The following is a 16439-nucleotide window of genomic DNA, read 5'->3' as shown; positions in this document are numbered from 1 at the left end:
AAATAATCCTCCTACCTAGTGTTCTAATGAAGAAGGAAAGGAAGTGACTTCTCTCACCTGCTGCTAGAACGAACAGGTGAAGCACACAGGCAGTGCACACAGAAAAGCTGTGGTCCCCTCGACAGGTCGCTGGCAGACATGGAGGCACGTATGTCCAGTCGGGGGGAGGTGAAAGGGCATTTGACAAGAAATGCCATGACTGAGGTCCACATCTACGAGGCAAAGCCAGAAACAGAGGTGGTCATGCAGGGAGACCGTGTCATGTGAGAAACAGACATACACTTGATTCTGAGGCTCTTCAACCATTGAAGGGAGGGGAGAGAAGAGCCACAGAGGAGACGGTGGACTCTTGGCCATACAGCACAGGGTAAGAGAGGATGCTGGTGAGTGTCTTTAAGGAAGTAAATGTGCTTCGAAGAGCATCAACGGATTCCTGGAAGATGTGGACTGAAACTGCCTGCGATGTCAGAAACACAGATGCCTTTGCTGACCTTCCTGAGAGTCGGTTTTGTGGCATGCATAAGCAGAGACCACCCTGGAATGGATGGAAGCATGAATAAGAGAAGTCAGTGCATCTGACTTGGAGAAAATATTGCATGGGAGGGGTGCCTGGGTGGTTCAGTGGGTTAAAGCCTCTGCTTTCTGCTCAGGTCATGATCCCAGCATCCTGGGGTCGAGCCCCGCATAGGACTCTCTGCTCAGCAGGGATTCTGCTTCCCTTCCTTTCTCTCTGCTTGCCTCTCTGCCTACTTGTGATCTCTCTCTCTCTCTCTCTGTCAAATAAATAAATAAATAAATCTTTAAAAAAATGAATTTTGCATGGGATTTAGAAATAATGGAGTTCATTATTCTGGGCATAGTTTGCCCTTTTATGTCATTTCTTTTCCCCTGAGTGATTTCATGGATTCGATGTTCTGCAAATCATATTAATATGTTTAATGTTGTATTTATTTTTCATCATGACTAAATTTCTGACAGTGGTTTATCCTATCTTGGTTCTTATTACCTTGCACATCAGTGTGCTGCTCGGCTTTAAGTATTCACTTGGCAGGAATGGATAACTCATTCAATCCTTCATCAAATTATCATTACTATGGAAAAAATAATGTTTCCCAGAATTATCGGCTTCATTAATTAGGTTCCCTACGTCCTCCTTGTGATACTGTCTCCTATAGCGGCATAATACCCCATTGCTTTTTCTAGAGAGTTTGATGTGGTAAGAATTCTTCTCTTTGCTCACTGCTAGTATTTCCTCATGTTCTGAATACCACAATGTTTGGTGGATATCCACATCACAAGATTCTCATGCACATAAACACTGACAGACTTTCTTCAAAAATAAAGGTGGGAAGCTGAGTCAGGCATTCTCTCTCCTCATATTTACAACAATGAGAACTCATTGGTCAAATCAGCTGAAAATACATGAATCATGGAAATCCATAGAGCAATAGTGAGTTGTGCATAATTCAGGAGTACCAACAGATTTAACAATTAGAACAGCGTGAATATTCACTGAACTATGAAATATGCACTGAAAGGCACCTAGCAGTGCATCTTCCATAGGGAAAGGCATAAATATGGTAGCAGTCGTCTTATCTTAATTCTGACAGCTATATATGAGAATATTGTTTGTCTCCTCCTACACAATTCTTGGGAACAGTGTGTCCTACAGTCAGTACCTGACTTGCAAAGGAGGCAGTCTCCCAAACTGGAATTCTGTTGTGAATTCTAGAAAGGGCTGGCCCATTCATCCCCTATTGCCAAGAAGGGTTTTTATTTTTCACCAGTGATGAGACGGTGGCTTCTACGAACATCTGAGAGTCGAGAATAAATATCTAGGTGGAAGTGCAGAAGAACATGCTATTTCCTTATCCTTCTGCACCCACCCTGCCCTCTACCCTCCCCCAACCCTCACTGCAGAACACATTCCCCTGTCCTAACAGTTACCTTCCTCGCCAAGGCAGAAGTCCCCACAGCACACTTGGCATTCACTCTCTGGACCTCTCAGCCTGTTCACACAACAGCTTTCTGTTCTGCTGTCATCTCAGCTTAATGATTTTTCTAAGGAGCAGCACAAGAAAGCAAGTAGAAAGCAAAAACACAATGAAATCTCTAGGTTTTGCAGAACCACCTGCTAGAGAGGCTTTGCTCAGATTTCCATCCAATGTGATGGAATAGCAGCTGTGGCTGAAAGGAAACAGAAAGCAGGATCAGGTTGAAGGGTGGCCTAGTGAAGCTCCCTTTAGGGAGACTGCCCGCTGGTGGCCAAATGCGACAAGGGTGCTGACCAAAATGGATCCTCTTCCTGAGGCTGTCCCTTCCAGCTACAAGAAGCGTACTTGTGGACATCCAGAGATTCTAATACTGTCATAATCCTGTTTCCTTACTCTGTCTATGACAAAGAGTAAGTCTTGTCCTGAAAACTCCTATAACCATAGTCAGTTTCAATCCCAATGTTCTTGATTATTAAATACTGGAAAGTGTTGGAGAACCAAGCAGCAAGGGCCCAATGCAGGAGCGATGGGAGTGAGCATTTTTTAAAAAGATTTTATTTCATTATTTGAGAGAGGCAGAGAGGCAGAGCATGAAAGGGGGGAAGGTCAGATGGAGCAGCACACTCCCGACTGAGGAGGTAGGCTAATGTAGGACTCGATCCTAGGACCATGAGATGATGACCTGAGCTCAAGGCAGATGCTTAAAGGACTGAGCCACCCAGGCGGCCTGACCCCCACCAACTTTCCATCCCCAGGCATTTCCGGTCAACCTTCCAGGGGACGTAGAGGAGGCAGGGCTCAGGGCTGGGTGCCCAGGGACAGGCTGGGAGACATCACCCTGCACTACTGGCCACAAGCAGCCAAGCTTTGGCAGCTTCAGGAGACAGAGTGCCCACTTGCCCTCCCTAACCCTCCCTATCAGCTGATTGCTGTGCTGTGGAGCTGAAGACCCCCAGACATCCAGTCCCAACCAGAAACACGCTAGTTCCAAGGACCCTGCACACAGAATACCGGAACTCAACTGTGCCTGTGTTGGAATGCTGCCTAAGTTCTCGTTACACCAGGAGTAGGACACTCCTTTGCTCAGAAAACCACAGCTGACGTCTGGAAACATGAAAATGTTGAAAGTCATCAGCAATGTGGGAACCTGGAAGGAGACTAGAAATGAGAAAGTATCCACTGGTAGTGACTTATCCTCAGGAAGTGGAATAGTATGACACTAGGGCAGATTCAAGTCAACTGTCTCTCTGTGTCCTTCCCGAGACTGAGAAGGTTCAAGTGGACACTGGGAGCACAGAGTTCTTCTAGGCACATGTGTCCCATGGTAGTGTCCCCACCACGGGTGACCCTGACAGGACAGCAGCCTGCAATGTGTTAGAAGGAGGAGGGTCACTCTAGTGCCAGCCACAAATATCTATATCATTGGCAGAAAAATCTAATGTCTCATGAGTATTTATTTTATTGTTTTTTAATTTTTTTATTAACATAATGTATTATTGACCCCAGGGGTACAGGTCTGTGAATCCACAGGTTTACACACTTCACAGCACTCACCATCGCACATACCCTCCCCAATGTCCCTAACCCCACCTCCATGTCCCTCCCTTCCCCCCAGCAACCCTCACTTTGCTTTGTGCGATGAAGAGTCTTTTTATGGTTTGTCTCCCTCCTGATCCCATTTGATTCATTTATTCTTTTCCTATCCCCAAACCACCCACCTTGCCTCTCAACTTCCTCAAATCAGGGAGATTATATGATTATTGTCTTTCTCTGATTGACTTCTTTCTCTAAGCATAACCACTCTAGTTTCATCCACACCGTCACAAATGGCAGGATTTCAATTCTTTGGATGGCTGCATAGTATTCCATTATATATATATATACACCACATCTTCTTTATTCATTCATCTGTTGATGGAGGTCTAGGTTCTTTCCATAGTTTTGCTATTGTGGACATTGCTGCTGTAAACATTCGGGTGCACGTGCCCCTTTAGATCACTATGTTTGTATCTTTAGGGTAAATACCCAGTAGTGCAATTGCTCGATCATAGGGTAGATCTATTTTCAACTTTTTGAGGAACCTCCATGCTGTTTTCCAGTGTGGTTGCACCAGCTTGCATTCCCACCAACAGTGTAGGAGGGTTCCCCTTTCTCCATATCCTCGCCAGCATCTTTCATTTCCTGAGTTGTTAATTTTAGCCATTCTGACAGGTGTGAGGTGGTATCTCATTGTGGTTTTGATTTGTATTTCCCTGATGCCGAGTGATGTGGAGCACTTTTTCATATGTCTGTTGGTCATCTGGATGCCTTCTTTGAGGAAATGTCTATTCACGTCCTTTGCCCATTTCTTTTTTTTTTTAAAGATTTTATTTATTTATTTGACAGACAAAGATCACAATTAGGCAGAGAAGCAGTCAGAGAGAGAGGGGGAAGCAGGCTCCCTGCCAAGTAGAGAGCCTGATGCGGGGCTCGATCTCAGGACCCTGAGATCATGACCTGAGCTGAAGGCAGAGGCTTTAACCACTGAGCCACCCAGGTGCCCCCCTTTGCCCATTTCTTGATTGGATTATTTGTTCCTTGGGTGTTGAGTTTGAAAAGTTCTTTATAGATTTTGGATACTAGCCCTTAATCTGATATTTCCTTTGCAAATATCTTCTCCCATTCTGTCAGTTTTCTTTTGCTTTAATATGTTAACTGTTTCCTTTGCTGTGCAGAAGCTTTTGATCTTGATGAAGTCCCAATAGTTCCTTTTTGCCCTTGCTTCCCTTGCCTTTGGTGATATTCCTAGAAGTAGTTGCTGCAGTTGAGGTGGAAGAGGTTGCTGCCTGTGTTCTCCTAAAGGATTTTGAGGGATTCCTTTCTCACATTTAGGTCCTCCATCCAGTTTGAGTGTATTTTTGTGTGTGGTGTAAGAAAATGGTCCAATTTCATTTTTCTACATGTGGCTGTCCAATTTTCCCAATACCATTTGTTGAAGAGGCTGTCTTTTTTCCATTGGACATTCTTTGCTGCTTTGTCGAAGAGTAGTTGACTATAGAGTTGAGGGTCTGTTTCTGGGCTCTCTATTCTGTTCCATTGATCTATGTGTCTGTTTTTGTGCCAGTACCATACTGTCTTGATGATGACAGCTTTGAAATGGAGCTTGAAGTCTGGATTTGTGATGCCACCAACTTTGGCTTTCTTTTTCAGTATTCCTCTGGCTATTCGAGGTCTTTTCTGGTTCCATATAAATTGTAGGATTTTTTGTTCTATTTCTTTGAAAAAAAAATGGATGGGCTTTTGATAGGGATTGTATCAAATGTGTAGATTGCTTTAGGTAGTGTAGACATTTTCATAATATTTGTTCTTCCAATCCATGAAAGTGGAACATTTTTCCATTGCTTTGTGTTTTCCTCAATTTCTTTCATGAGTCTGCATAGTTTTCTGAGTATGAATTCTTTGCCTCTTTGGTTAGGTTTCTTCCTAGGTATCTTATGGTTTTGGGTGCAATTGTAAATGGGATTGATTTTTTAACTTCTCTTTCTTCTGTCTTGTTGTTGGTGTAGAGAAATGCAACTGATTTCTGTGCATTGACTTTATAACCTGACACTCTACTGAATTCCTATGTAAATTCTAGCATATTTGGAGTGGTGTCTTTTGGGTTTTCCACCTATAGTATCATATCATCTGCAAAGAGTGATAGTTTGACTTCTTCTTTGCTGATTTTGATGCCTTTTCTTTTTGTTACCTGATTGCTGAGGCTAGGACTTCTAGTACTATGTTCAATAGCAGTGGTGACAAAGGATATCCCTGCCGTGTTCCCTGATCTCAGTGGAAAAACTCCCAGTTTCTCTCCACTGAGACTGATATTCGCAGTGGGTTTCTCATAGATCGCTTTGATGATACTGAGGTATGTACCCTTATCCGTACACTTTGAAGAGTTTTGAACAGGGAAGGATGCTATACTTTGTCAGATGCCTTTTCAGCATCTATTGAGAGTATCATATGGTTCCTGTTCTTTCTTTTATCAATGTATTGTATGACATTGATTGATTTGCGGATGTTGAACCAACCTTGCAGCCCAGGAAAAAATCCCACTTGGTCGTGGTAAACCATCCTTTTAATGTATTGTTGGATCCTATTGGCTAGTATTTTGGTTAGAATTTTTGCATCTGTGTTCATCAAGGATATAGGTCTGTAATTCTCTTTTTTGATGGGATCCTTGATGACTGCTTCACTCTCCATACTGGTTATGGGTCTGTTCAGGTTTTCTCTTTCTTCCTGGTTCAGTTGTGGTAGTTAGCACATCTCTAGGAATGCATCCATTTCATCCAGATGGTCAAATTTGCTGGTGTACAGTTGCTCATAATATGTTCTTATAATTGTTTGTATTTCTTTCTCGTTGGTTGTGATCTCTCCTCTTTCATTCATGATTTTCTTTATTTGGGTTCTTTCTCTTTTCTTTTTGATAAGTCTGGCCCAGGGGTTTACCAATCTTATTCATTCTTTCAAAGAACCAGCTCCTAGTTTAATTGATTTGTTATATTGTTTTTTTGGTTTCTATTTAATTGATTTCTGCTCTGATTTTTACTATTTCTCTTCTCCTGGTGGGCTTTGGCTTTCCTTGTTGTTCTTTCTCCAGCTCTTTTATGTGTAGGGTTAGGTCATGTATGTGAGACCTTTCTTTTTTCTTGAGAAAGTCTTGTATCACTATATATTTTCCTCTTAGAACTGCCTTTGCTGTATCCCACAGATTTTGAACCATTGTGTTTTCATTATCATTTGTTTCCATGAATTTTTTCAATTCTTCTTTAATTTCCTGGTTGACCCATTCATTCTTTACAAGGATGCTCTTTAGTCTCCAGGTATTTGGGTTCTTTCCAAATTTTGTCTTGTGATGGAGTTCTAGCTTCAGAGCATTATGGTGTGAAAGTATGCAGGGAATGATCCGAGTCTTTGGATACCAGTTGAGACCTGATTTATGACCCAGGATGTGATGTATTCTGGAGAATGTTTCATGTGCACTGGAGAAGAACATGTTTTTTGTTGCTTTGGGATGGAATGTTCTGAATATATCTGTTATGTCCCTCTGGTCCAGTGTGTCACTCAAGGCCTTTATTTCCTTGTTGATCTTTTGCTTGGACGATCCATCCATTTCAGTGAGTGGGCTGTCAAGTCCCCTACTATTATTGTATTCTTGTCGATGTGTTTCTTTGATTTTGTTATTATTTGATTTATATAATTGGCTACGCCCATGTTAGGGGCATAGATACTTACAATTGTTAGATCTTCTTGTTGGACAGACCATTTGAGTATGATATAGTCTCCTTCCTCTTCTCTTATTATACTCTTTGGCTTGAAATATAATTTATCTGATATAAGGATTGTCACCACAGCTTTCTTTTGATGTCCATTAGCATGGTAAATTGTTTTCCATCCCCTCACCTTAAATCTGGAGGTGTCTTTGGGTCTTAAATGAGTTTTTTGTAGACAGCATATTGATGGTTTTGGTTTCTTTTTTTTTTTTATCCATTATGATACCCCGGGTCTTTTGCTTGGGGCATTTAGCCGATTTACATTCAGGGTAACTATTGAGAGATATTAATTTAGTGCTACTATATTGCCTGTAAGGTGACTCTTACTGTATATTGTCTCTGTTTCTGGTCTGCTACTTTTAGGCTCTCTCTTTTCTTAGAGGACCCCTTTCAATATTTCCTGTAGAGGTGGTTTGGTGTTTACAAATTGTTTTTGTATTTGTTCATCCTGGAAGCTTTCTATCTCCTCCTTTTATTTTCAGTGATAGCCTAGCTGGATATAGTATTCCTGGCTGCATGTTTTTCTCGATGAGTGCTCTGAATATATCATGCCAGTTCTTTCTGGCCTGCCAGGTTTCTGTGGATAAGTCCACTGCCAATCTAATATTTTTACCATTGTAGTTACAGATTTCTTGTCCTAGGCTGCTTTCAGGGTTTTCTCTTTGTCACTAAGACTTGTAAATTTTACAGGTTGGCTATTATCTGATGGGCTGTGGGCCTATTCTTATTGACTTTGAGGGGGCTTCTCTGTGCCTCCTGCATTTTGGTGCTTGTCCCCTTTGCCATATTAGGGAAATTCTCTACAATAATGCTCTCCAATATACCTTCTGCTCCCTTCTCTCTCTCTTGTTCTTCTAGAAACCCCATTACTCTAATGCTGTTTTGTCTTATTGTGTCACTTATCTGTTGAATTCTCCCCTCATGGTCCAGTAGTTGTTTGTCTCTCTTTTGCTCAGCTTCTTTATCCTCTGTCATCTGGTGTTCTATATCACTAATTCTTTCTTCTGCCTCATTTATCCTAGCAGTAAGAGCCACTAGTTTTGATTGCACCTCATTAATAGCTTTTTTTCTTTCAACTTGGTTAGATTTTAGTTCTTTTATTTCTCCAGATAGGGCTTTTATTTCTCCTGATAGGGTTTCTCAAATATTTTCCATGCCTTTTTGGGCTCAGCTAGCACCTTGAGAATCATCATTCTGAACTCTAGATCTGACATATTACCAAAGTCCATATTGATTAGGTCCCTAGCCCTTGGTACTGCCTCTTGTTCATTTTTTTGTGGTGCATTTTTCCACCTTGTCAATTTATCCAGATTAAGAATATATGAAGGAGTGAATAAAATACTAAAAGGGGGGCAAGAACCCCAGGAAAATGTGCTCTAACCAAATCAGAAGAGACCCCAAATCATGGGGGGAAGATAGGAGGAAAAAGGAGTTCAGAAAAAAAAAATTAAATAAAGAAAAAATATAAAAAAATATGTATATATTAGATTAGTGGCTAGAACAGAGTCACCCCCTTAATTTTGGGAGTATTTTGGTCTATTAAAATAAACTATCTCCCAAAATTTTAAAGAATGAAAAATGCACACACACACACACACACACACACACACACACATAAACAAGATGAAGGGATGGAAGTTTTAAAAAAAAAATTCTAAAAAAGGAGTTGATAAGATAAGTGGAGAGAATTTGCTCAGGCTGGAGAGTAGAACAAAGACCTGTGTAGATTTAGCGTATATTTTGAACTATTAGAAGAAGTTGTATCCCAAATTTTTTTAGAAGAAAAAACCCTATATGTATACAAAAATAAAGTTAGATACAATGAAGGATAATATGTGAGTATAATAATGACTTTTCAAAAAAGATTTTTTTAATGAAAGGTATCGTTAAGATAAGCTAGTTAAAAAATGTTAAAGGAGGAAAGAGTAAAAGTCAAAACAATTTTGGCTTAAGAAAAAAATAAAATTAAAAAATATTAATTAATTGTGCCAGACTAAAGAACATGGGGAGAAAGCCATGATTTCATGCTTTGCTTGCTCCTTTTCTGAAATTCCACTGTTCTCCTTGGAAGTGAACTTGGTCTTGGCTGAATTTCTTGCTGATCTTCTGGGGGAGGGGCCTGTTGTAGTGATTCTCAAGTGTCTTTTCCCGAGGTGGAATTGCACCACCCTTACCAGTGGCAGGGCTAAGTAATTCGCTTGGGTTCGCTGTGAGGAGCTTTTGTTCTCTGAAGGTTTTCCATAGAGTTCTGGAGGATGGAATGAAAATGGTGGCCTCCCAATCTCTGGCCTAGAGGAGCCGAGAGCTCAGGGCCCCACTCCAGAGTGTGCCTTTGGAGAAAAGCGCTCAATCACTCCCATCTTCCTGGCCTCTGGCTGCACTCCAAGCTTCTCCAGACTGTGACCAAGCATCTCTGGCACACAGCCCCATCTGGAGTCTCCAAACCCAGCAGATCCCTGCTCTCTTCTGTGGGGGTCTTTCAGGAGCTTGTGTGGTCTCTGCTAACAGAGCAGTGGCCTGCCTAAGCCACGGATCACAGGTTAAGGTAGGCCTGAGTTGAGAGATCACTTCTGGGCTCCATATCTCTACCCGGCTTCCCCACTCTACCTTGGAGCTCTGCAATGCTCAAACACCACCGGCCCTTCAGTGTCCCCGCAGGACATAAGACCATGCTCTCTGCGCATGGGCTTCACCCTGGCTTAGCCTCTGGAGCGATGTCCCTCAGTGGAACAGCTTTTAAAAGTTCTGAATTTTGTGCTCCATTGCTTCACCACTTGCCGGGTGCTGGACCCACTCCACGAGGTCTATCTTGCCGTCACTTTGGATTCGCTCTCTGCAGGTCCCACCTTTAAGAAAGGGGTCGACTTTCTGTTTCTAGCATTGCTGCTCTTCTTCTCTTCAATCTCCTGTTGGATTGGTAGGTGTTTGGATTGGTGTGGTAAATTATCTAGCTGATCTACTGCTACCTGATATCACCTCAGCCCACTACTTCTCCACCATCTTAACTCCTCCCTGCTCTCATGAGTATTCAAAATGGATCCTGCCAACTTGTCTTTGGAACTTCAAGTCAGTCATGCAGTTGACTCCTCCCACACTCTCTGTTGCCAAACACAACCACAGACCACAAGCCGTTGGCATCTGCGGTGCAATCTAGAATCCTTGATCCCTCACACTCTCAACCTGACTGATTCCATGCCATGGCCTCTCCTGGGTCGCAAATCCTCTGTCCATTTCTATTCTTCACATCTTTTAACAACTGCTTCCAGACCAGCCATTATCTCACAGCTCCTTTGTGTTCTACCTTGGATATTGGTTCAATCTGAATAATTCTCCCTCTGGGTTTCTGTTTCTCTCCAAACAGCTGCAGAGATAAGCGGAATCCAAATGGGGTTTCTGAGAAGACAGAGGTAATGGTTTCAAAGATCTCAGAAGGGTTAGACTGAAATCAGCTTTAGTGTTGTCATCTAAATGATCCTCATCATTATTCTAATCCAAGAATCATGCAAGATCTTTCAATTCCCCTTGTCTTCATATTGCATTTCTCAGGCAAACTTTTCCAGGCCTGAGTGGACCTATCAGGTAGGTAGAGCTCTCAGGCAGGGGAAGGATCCTGTCTCCTTCCAGGGAGGGTGAGCAGCTGGAGTCCTGGTCGCCAGTCTCTTGTGAGCTGGTTGGTGTGACTCCTCTCATCTCTCCTCAGAGCCGAGTACATGTTGATTGAACAAAAGGAAAATGAGGTGGCTCCTCTTGTAGAGCTGAGAACCTCATGGGGACCCAAGATTAGGTCTTGTGGGATCCTCTGGCAGAGGCACTTTCCTCACTTGCAATAACTCAGTACAGCCTTCATTCCCCTCATCTGCTGGAGCTGCTCGTCCCCAGTCTTGCTGCATCAAACTTCACTGACGTACACTCTGCCATTTTCTCAGCAGACAGGCCACTCTTTCACTTTTGTCACGTTTAGACATAATAGTTGTCTTTCCCCCTTCCCCACTCACAGCTGCCATGTTTTGCTTTCGAGGAAATCTGACATGAGAAACAGAAAAACTGATGTCTTAAAAATGTAAGAAAAACCCGGGGCAGCCCCTTGGTCATTCTCTTCCTTCCATTTCTGTGATCCTTACGATGACAGAATATATCAGGACCAGCAAGTCAAAGTATGTCCAGTAAGGCATGTGGAAATATTAAGTTTTTCAAATTCTCTTTGTTGTTGTTACTTAAGTTGAAAATGCAACACCATGAATATGGAAAGGCAACAAGGAAGTGTGTCCCTGACACCATAGCCTGAGCCTCACTCCCTGCATTCTGAGCACCAGACAGAAGACTAGATGAAGCTGTCTACTGGAAACACACAGGCTGAATGAGCTAGTGAAAGTTATTACTTTCTTTGATGGAAGTTTCTCCTGAGAAAGCCAGTGAATTCCCCCTATGCTCAGCACAGAAATTTGAGCTAAGAAGTGTTCTCTAGTTTCAGGAAAATTTGAACCATGGGGGATCCTGGGTGGCTCAACTGGTTAAGGATCTGATTCTTACTCTAACTTTAGGTCTTGATGTCAGACTGTGAATTCAAGCCCTACGTTAGGGTTCATGCTGTGTGTGGCGCTTACTTATAAAAAAATGAAAAAAGGGAAAATTAAGAGCTGTGATGACACAATAAATGTATTCCTTTATCCAAGATAAAAGGATTATAATCATTCTTTCCTCTACTTGGAGAAAACAAACGTTCACCCTCAGCATCTGAGGGGTTGACACCTTCCTCTGGTCAGGAGAGGAGGAGGTCAGCAAGAGAGAGGGTCCCCAACACAAACACTCCAGGGGCAGGGGCAAGGACCTAGGGGCAGTAACAAGGAAACAAGCCCCTGCACAGTAGAGGAATCTAGAGTCCTCCGGACATGGTGTGCCTGTCCTCAGGAGTGAGCCCAGGAGAACCTGGGTGGAGGACACTCAGTCACTCTAGAAGAAATATGTTAGTAGAGGTGATAACTACCTTGTCAGTGAGGTGCTGCTGGGAAAATCCAGTCATCTGGAATAGAACCTTGACACCTCTTCATCCCAGACAAGAACCAGGCTTCCTGCTGGGGGCACTTGCAATGCCTTGGAGTGCTCTAACAAAACCTTGGAATTTATTGTCTTTCATTGGGTTTTCTTGGATATTACATAAGAAACAATGGCACAGAATTCTTGGAGGACACTAAGCGCAAGGTCAGTGTGACAAATCTAGGAGTAACAGGAATCCCTTAGGATTGGAGGAGTTTCTCTCTGTCATCTCCTGTGTCTCAAAGTCTTACTTGGACAGGTGATCTTTCTTACCGGTGAGATGCCAGTGGTGTCTTGTGGCCATTGCTGATGGTTGAGGCCTGTTGTGATGCAGGCATTGGAAATGAAAACACAAATACATTAAATTTTATGATTTAGCTCTACAAAACTCATTCAACACATCCGTAATTATCTAGTGTTAAACAGAAAATATATTTTGACAATACCTTCCAGAGTAGGTAGTAGCAGGGGAAGTTAAAGATGATGTTGTCGTGGTGCCTGGGTGGTTCAGTCACTTGGGTGGCTGCTTTCAGCTCAGGCCATGATCCTAGGGTGTTGGGATGAAGCCTCGCATCAGGCTCCCTGCTCGGTGGGTGCCTGCTTCTCCCTCATTGTCTGCCTGCTGCTCTGTCTACTTACACTCTCTCTGTATCAATCTCTCTGTTAAATAAAGAAATAAAAATCTTTAAAAAATGACTTTGTCCTATGAGGCAACATTCAAATTCAGTACACTAAAATCACATGTTAAATAAATAATTCAACTTTTCAGTTGTATTTAGCAATCTGGATTGATTTGAAATATTCAGGTACACCGAAATCATTATGTCCTTTTAGAAATTGTTAATTTGCTTGTGTACTCCATACACTACACTGTATACATGTAAAGAAATTAAAAGTAACTCATCAAATTTACTAACATACTTAAGCATCAATAGCTTTAAAATATAACTATTAGGTTAAAATTTTTAGTCATTCTGAACGCTGAATTGGATAAATGTTACACGTATTTTTTATCGTAAAGGACAGATGAAAGCACAATATATAACGATATGTACTGTGTCTCCCTGCTATTAAGTTTTATTGGAAGTTGCAATTAAAAAACATCCAAAAAGATTCTGGAGGCAAGGATAATACTTAAGGAAAATAATACATGGTTGAGAAACCCTTGCTCCAAACCCAAGTAGAAAGTGTAGGAAGAAAAGCAAAAAGGGAAGTAGAAAGTAAGGGAAACGTTCAGAAATTGAAAACTCCTATGTCCCCTACTTAAGCCTCACGCACAAGAGAAGATGTTCAGAGAAGCTATAGCCACCCAGACGTGCTCTTCTCAGCCAGGTCAACAGCATCTGCAGGATACCCCATGGACCTGCCCTGCTCCTTCTTGGTGGCCCTGGTGGTGCTCAGCTGCCACTCCCTTGGCTCCCTGGGATGTGACCTGCCTCAGGACCACAGTCTGCTGCACTGGAGGGCCTTGATGCTCCTAAGACAAATGAGGAGACTGTCTGCTAGCTCCTGTGACAAGTACAGAAACGACTTTGGCTTCCCCCAGGAGGTGTTTGACGGCAAGCAGCTGCAGAAGGCTCAAGCCCTCTCTGTTGTCCATGTGACGAAGCAGAAGACCTTCCACCTCTTCTGCACAGAGGCCTCACTTGCCCCCTGGAGTGCGACCCTCCTGGAGGAATTGTGCTCGGGACTCTCTGAGCAGCTGGACCACCTGGAAGCCTGTCCCCTGCATGAGGGGGTGGGAGAGACGCCCCTCGTGAATGGGGACTCCATCCTGAGGAACTACTTCCAGAGGATCTCCCTCTACCTGCAGGAGAAGCAATACAGCCCTTGTGCCTGGGAGATGGTCCGAGCAGAGATCATGAAACCCTTGTATGCATCAACCGCCTTGCAAGAAAGATTCAGGAGAAAGAAGTGACACCCCTTTCAACATGGAAATGATTTCCTCTGACTGATAACATCACATATTCCAGAGTTCTGCTGTGTCGGACCCTCATTTCTGCTGTTGCGAAGACATGAACACAGTCAATTTGTCACATGTTCTCTGGAGTATTAAGCAACATCAAGTCAACGCTAAAAACACCTGTTGCTTTCAGATGACCATGCTGATCTCCCTATTTAACAATAATTTAACTATTTATAAGATTTCAGTTATTTTCATTGTATAGTATTCATTGTACCTTCCTTTTGTGGTTAAGAGAATTATATATGTTTTACATTTATTAAATTCTTTATTTTCTGTTCATTAAATGTTTCTATAGAAAACTTCTTGCATTTGTTTCTTATTGAAGCAGGAAACAAGTCTGATAACAACCTGATGATAGAACGGATTGTACCATTCACTTCCTCATTATTTCGTGATTCACGTAGAAGTAATCGCATCCACTTCCTGGAAGTCTCTTTGCATGCTGTCGTCACGGGAAAGGCAGACTTAACAAGTCCAATGCTGTGATTGTATCTTGGATTTTGTAGAAAAACTAACCTCAGGACAATAATCGCAGTGAAGTAATATCAGTTATGTTAAAGGGAAGAGTGAGAAGAAGGGAAAATACGAATTCTGTAGGTATAAAAGGAAGCAGACATGTCAGGAAATAAAATGAAAAGTACCAGACACGTACTACGTCACACTGGTAGACACCCAAGTGCGAATATTCTTTACAAAATGGATCGTTCAGGGGCACCCAAGTGGCTCATTTGTTAAGTGTCTGCCTTTGGCTCAGGTCTTGATGCCGGGGTCCTGGGATCAAGGCCCGTGTCAAGCTCTGTGTTCAGCTGGGATCTGCTTCTCCCTCTCACACTGCCCCTGCTTGTGCTCACTGTCTCTCTCTCTCTCTCTGTGTCATATAAATAAATATAATCTTTAAACAAAACAAAACAAAACAAACAAAAGAGATCCTTGGTCCTGCTATTTACAAGTCATTCCATTCATGTAAAGCCCAGGGAGCGAAGTGGTTGCCTGGGAGGAGAGTGTAGAATGAGAAATGGTGCCTCAAACCTCCCCTGGTTAAGGGAGAAAAGAGCCACACTGCAAACAAAGGTGGAATGGCCCTAAGGCAGTAGCGTAAGAGTGAATATTGGTTAAGAGTCTATTTCAAAGGTGAGTAAGGCTTCCAGGAATTGCACCATAGCAAAGAGTGCATGGAAAGGGTCCATGAAGCCGGGAAGTAGAAGGGTTGTGACCACGGGGACCAGCTGTTTTGACCAAATTACTCACCAGAAACCATATTAGCAGTGGAGGAAAGGCGAGGAACAGAACAGTAGCTAAAGACTATAGATAGAGTACAGATCTGGGAGATTTACCTTCTTTAGGCTAATTAAACCTCCATGAAAAAATGAAAAATAATTGAAATGGGTGATGTCTTCTAATATCTTCTAATCCATAAAGCATATATAAAGAAAAGCAAACAAAAATGAAAAGGCATGAAAGCGTACAGGAAAGAACATTCCACAAATGAAATCTACCCTGTTCTATTGAAGACTCATGAATAGAAAGAACTGAAGATGAACTGGAGGCCAGGGCAACCCCCACTGTTTTTCCAGGGCACCAGAAGCCCTCAGGTGCAGCGCCCAGCCCCTCAGCGGGGCTCCTACTGGTTCCCCGAGGCAGCCTCTCAGCTCTGGGCTTGAGCTGCCTCCTGGCCCTGGGCAGCTTCACAGGGGGGACCTATTGCTTCTGACACAAGAAGGACCTGGACGGTTAATGTCCAGTCCTCCCTAGTTGGTGAAGCCCAAAGGTTTGTGAGTTCTCCCTTTGGAATCTCCACTATGCTCCCCCTATGAAGAGCAGAGGGAAATCTCATGGCTTTGCCAGCAGAGGGAGAGGGAAAGGAATCACTCTAGAATAGTCTGAGGCTACCTCTTCACAGTGCTAGAGGCCAAGGGGCTCTGTGACCAGGAGACTGAAGGAGGGAAGTCAGGAAGAGGTGACAACAGACTTCCCATTGGAGATGCAGGGATGAGTCTGGACTCCCCAACAATGCATGCCCTGGAGACATTAAATGGCAATGTCCCTTGCATATTTGGAAATCGAGGTATGGTACTGAAGGTCCTTCCAAGTCACGTGAGAGTGGAATGAGAAGATGCCCTAAAGGTTCAGAGAACCTTTAACTTTTAAGGC

General features: G+C 42.8%; 1 protein-coding gene and 1 long non-coding RNA gene across 2 annotated transcripts; one reads left to right on the top strand and one right to left on the bottom strand.

Moving 5' to 3' along the window:
- Positions 1-56: 56 nt before the first annotated feature.
- Positions 57-12458, bottom strand: LOC123952852. The gene is made up of 4 exons (XR_006820751.1): positions 12273-12458; positions 2132-2187; positions 1948-2048; positions 57-212 (listed from the first exon to the last, which is right to left on the bottom strand). It is a non-coding gene; the product is annotated as an uncharacterized LOC123952852 (long non-coding RNA).
- An 868-nt stretch (positions 12459-13326) lies between these two features.
- Positions 13327-14674, top strand: LOC123952837 (interferon alpha-1/2-like). The gene has a single exon (XM_046022422.1). It carries the CDS (start codon positions 13680-13682, stop codon positions 14238-14240), a length of 561 nt encoding a protein of 186 aa, XP_045878378.1. The 5' UTR covers positions 13327-13679; the 3' UTR covers positions 14241-14674.
- The last annotated feature ends 1765 nt before the right edge of the window (positions 14675-16439 follow it).

The sequence above is a fragment of the Meles meles genome, chromosome 11 (genome assembly GCF_922984935.1).
Source record: "Meles meles chromosome 11, mMelMel3.1 paternal haplotype, whole genome shotgun sequence".
Taxonomy (NCBI): domain Eukaryota; kingdom Metazoa; phylum Chordata; class Mammalia; order Carnivora; family Mustelidae; genus Meles; species Meles meles.
Note: the sequence above shows the minus strand (reverse complement) of the source record. Positions and strands in the feature narration are given on the sequence as shown.

Bases quoted from the DNA above. Each gene is read 5' to 3' on its own strand.
- LOC123952837 (XM_046022422.1), top strand. From the start codon at position 13,680: ATGGACCTGCCCTGCTCCTTCTTGGTGGCCCTGGTGGTGCTCAGCTGC.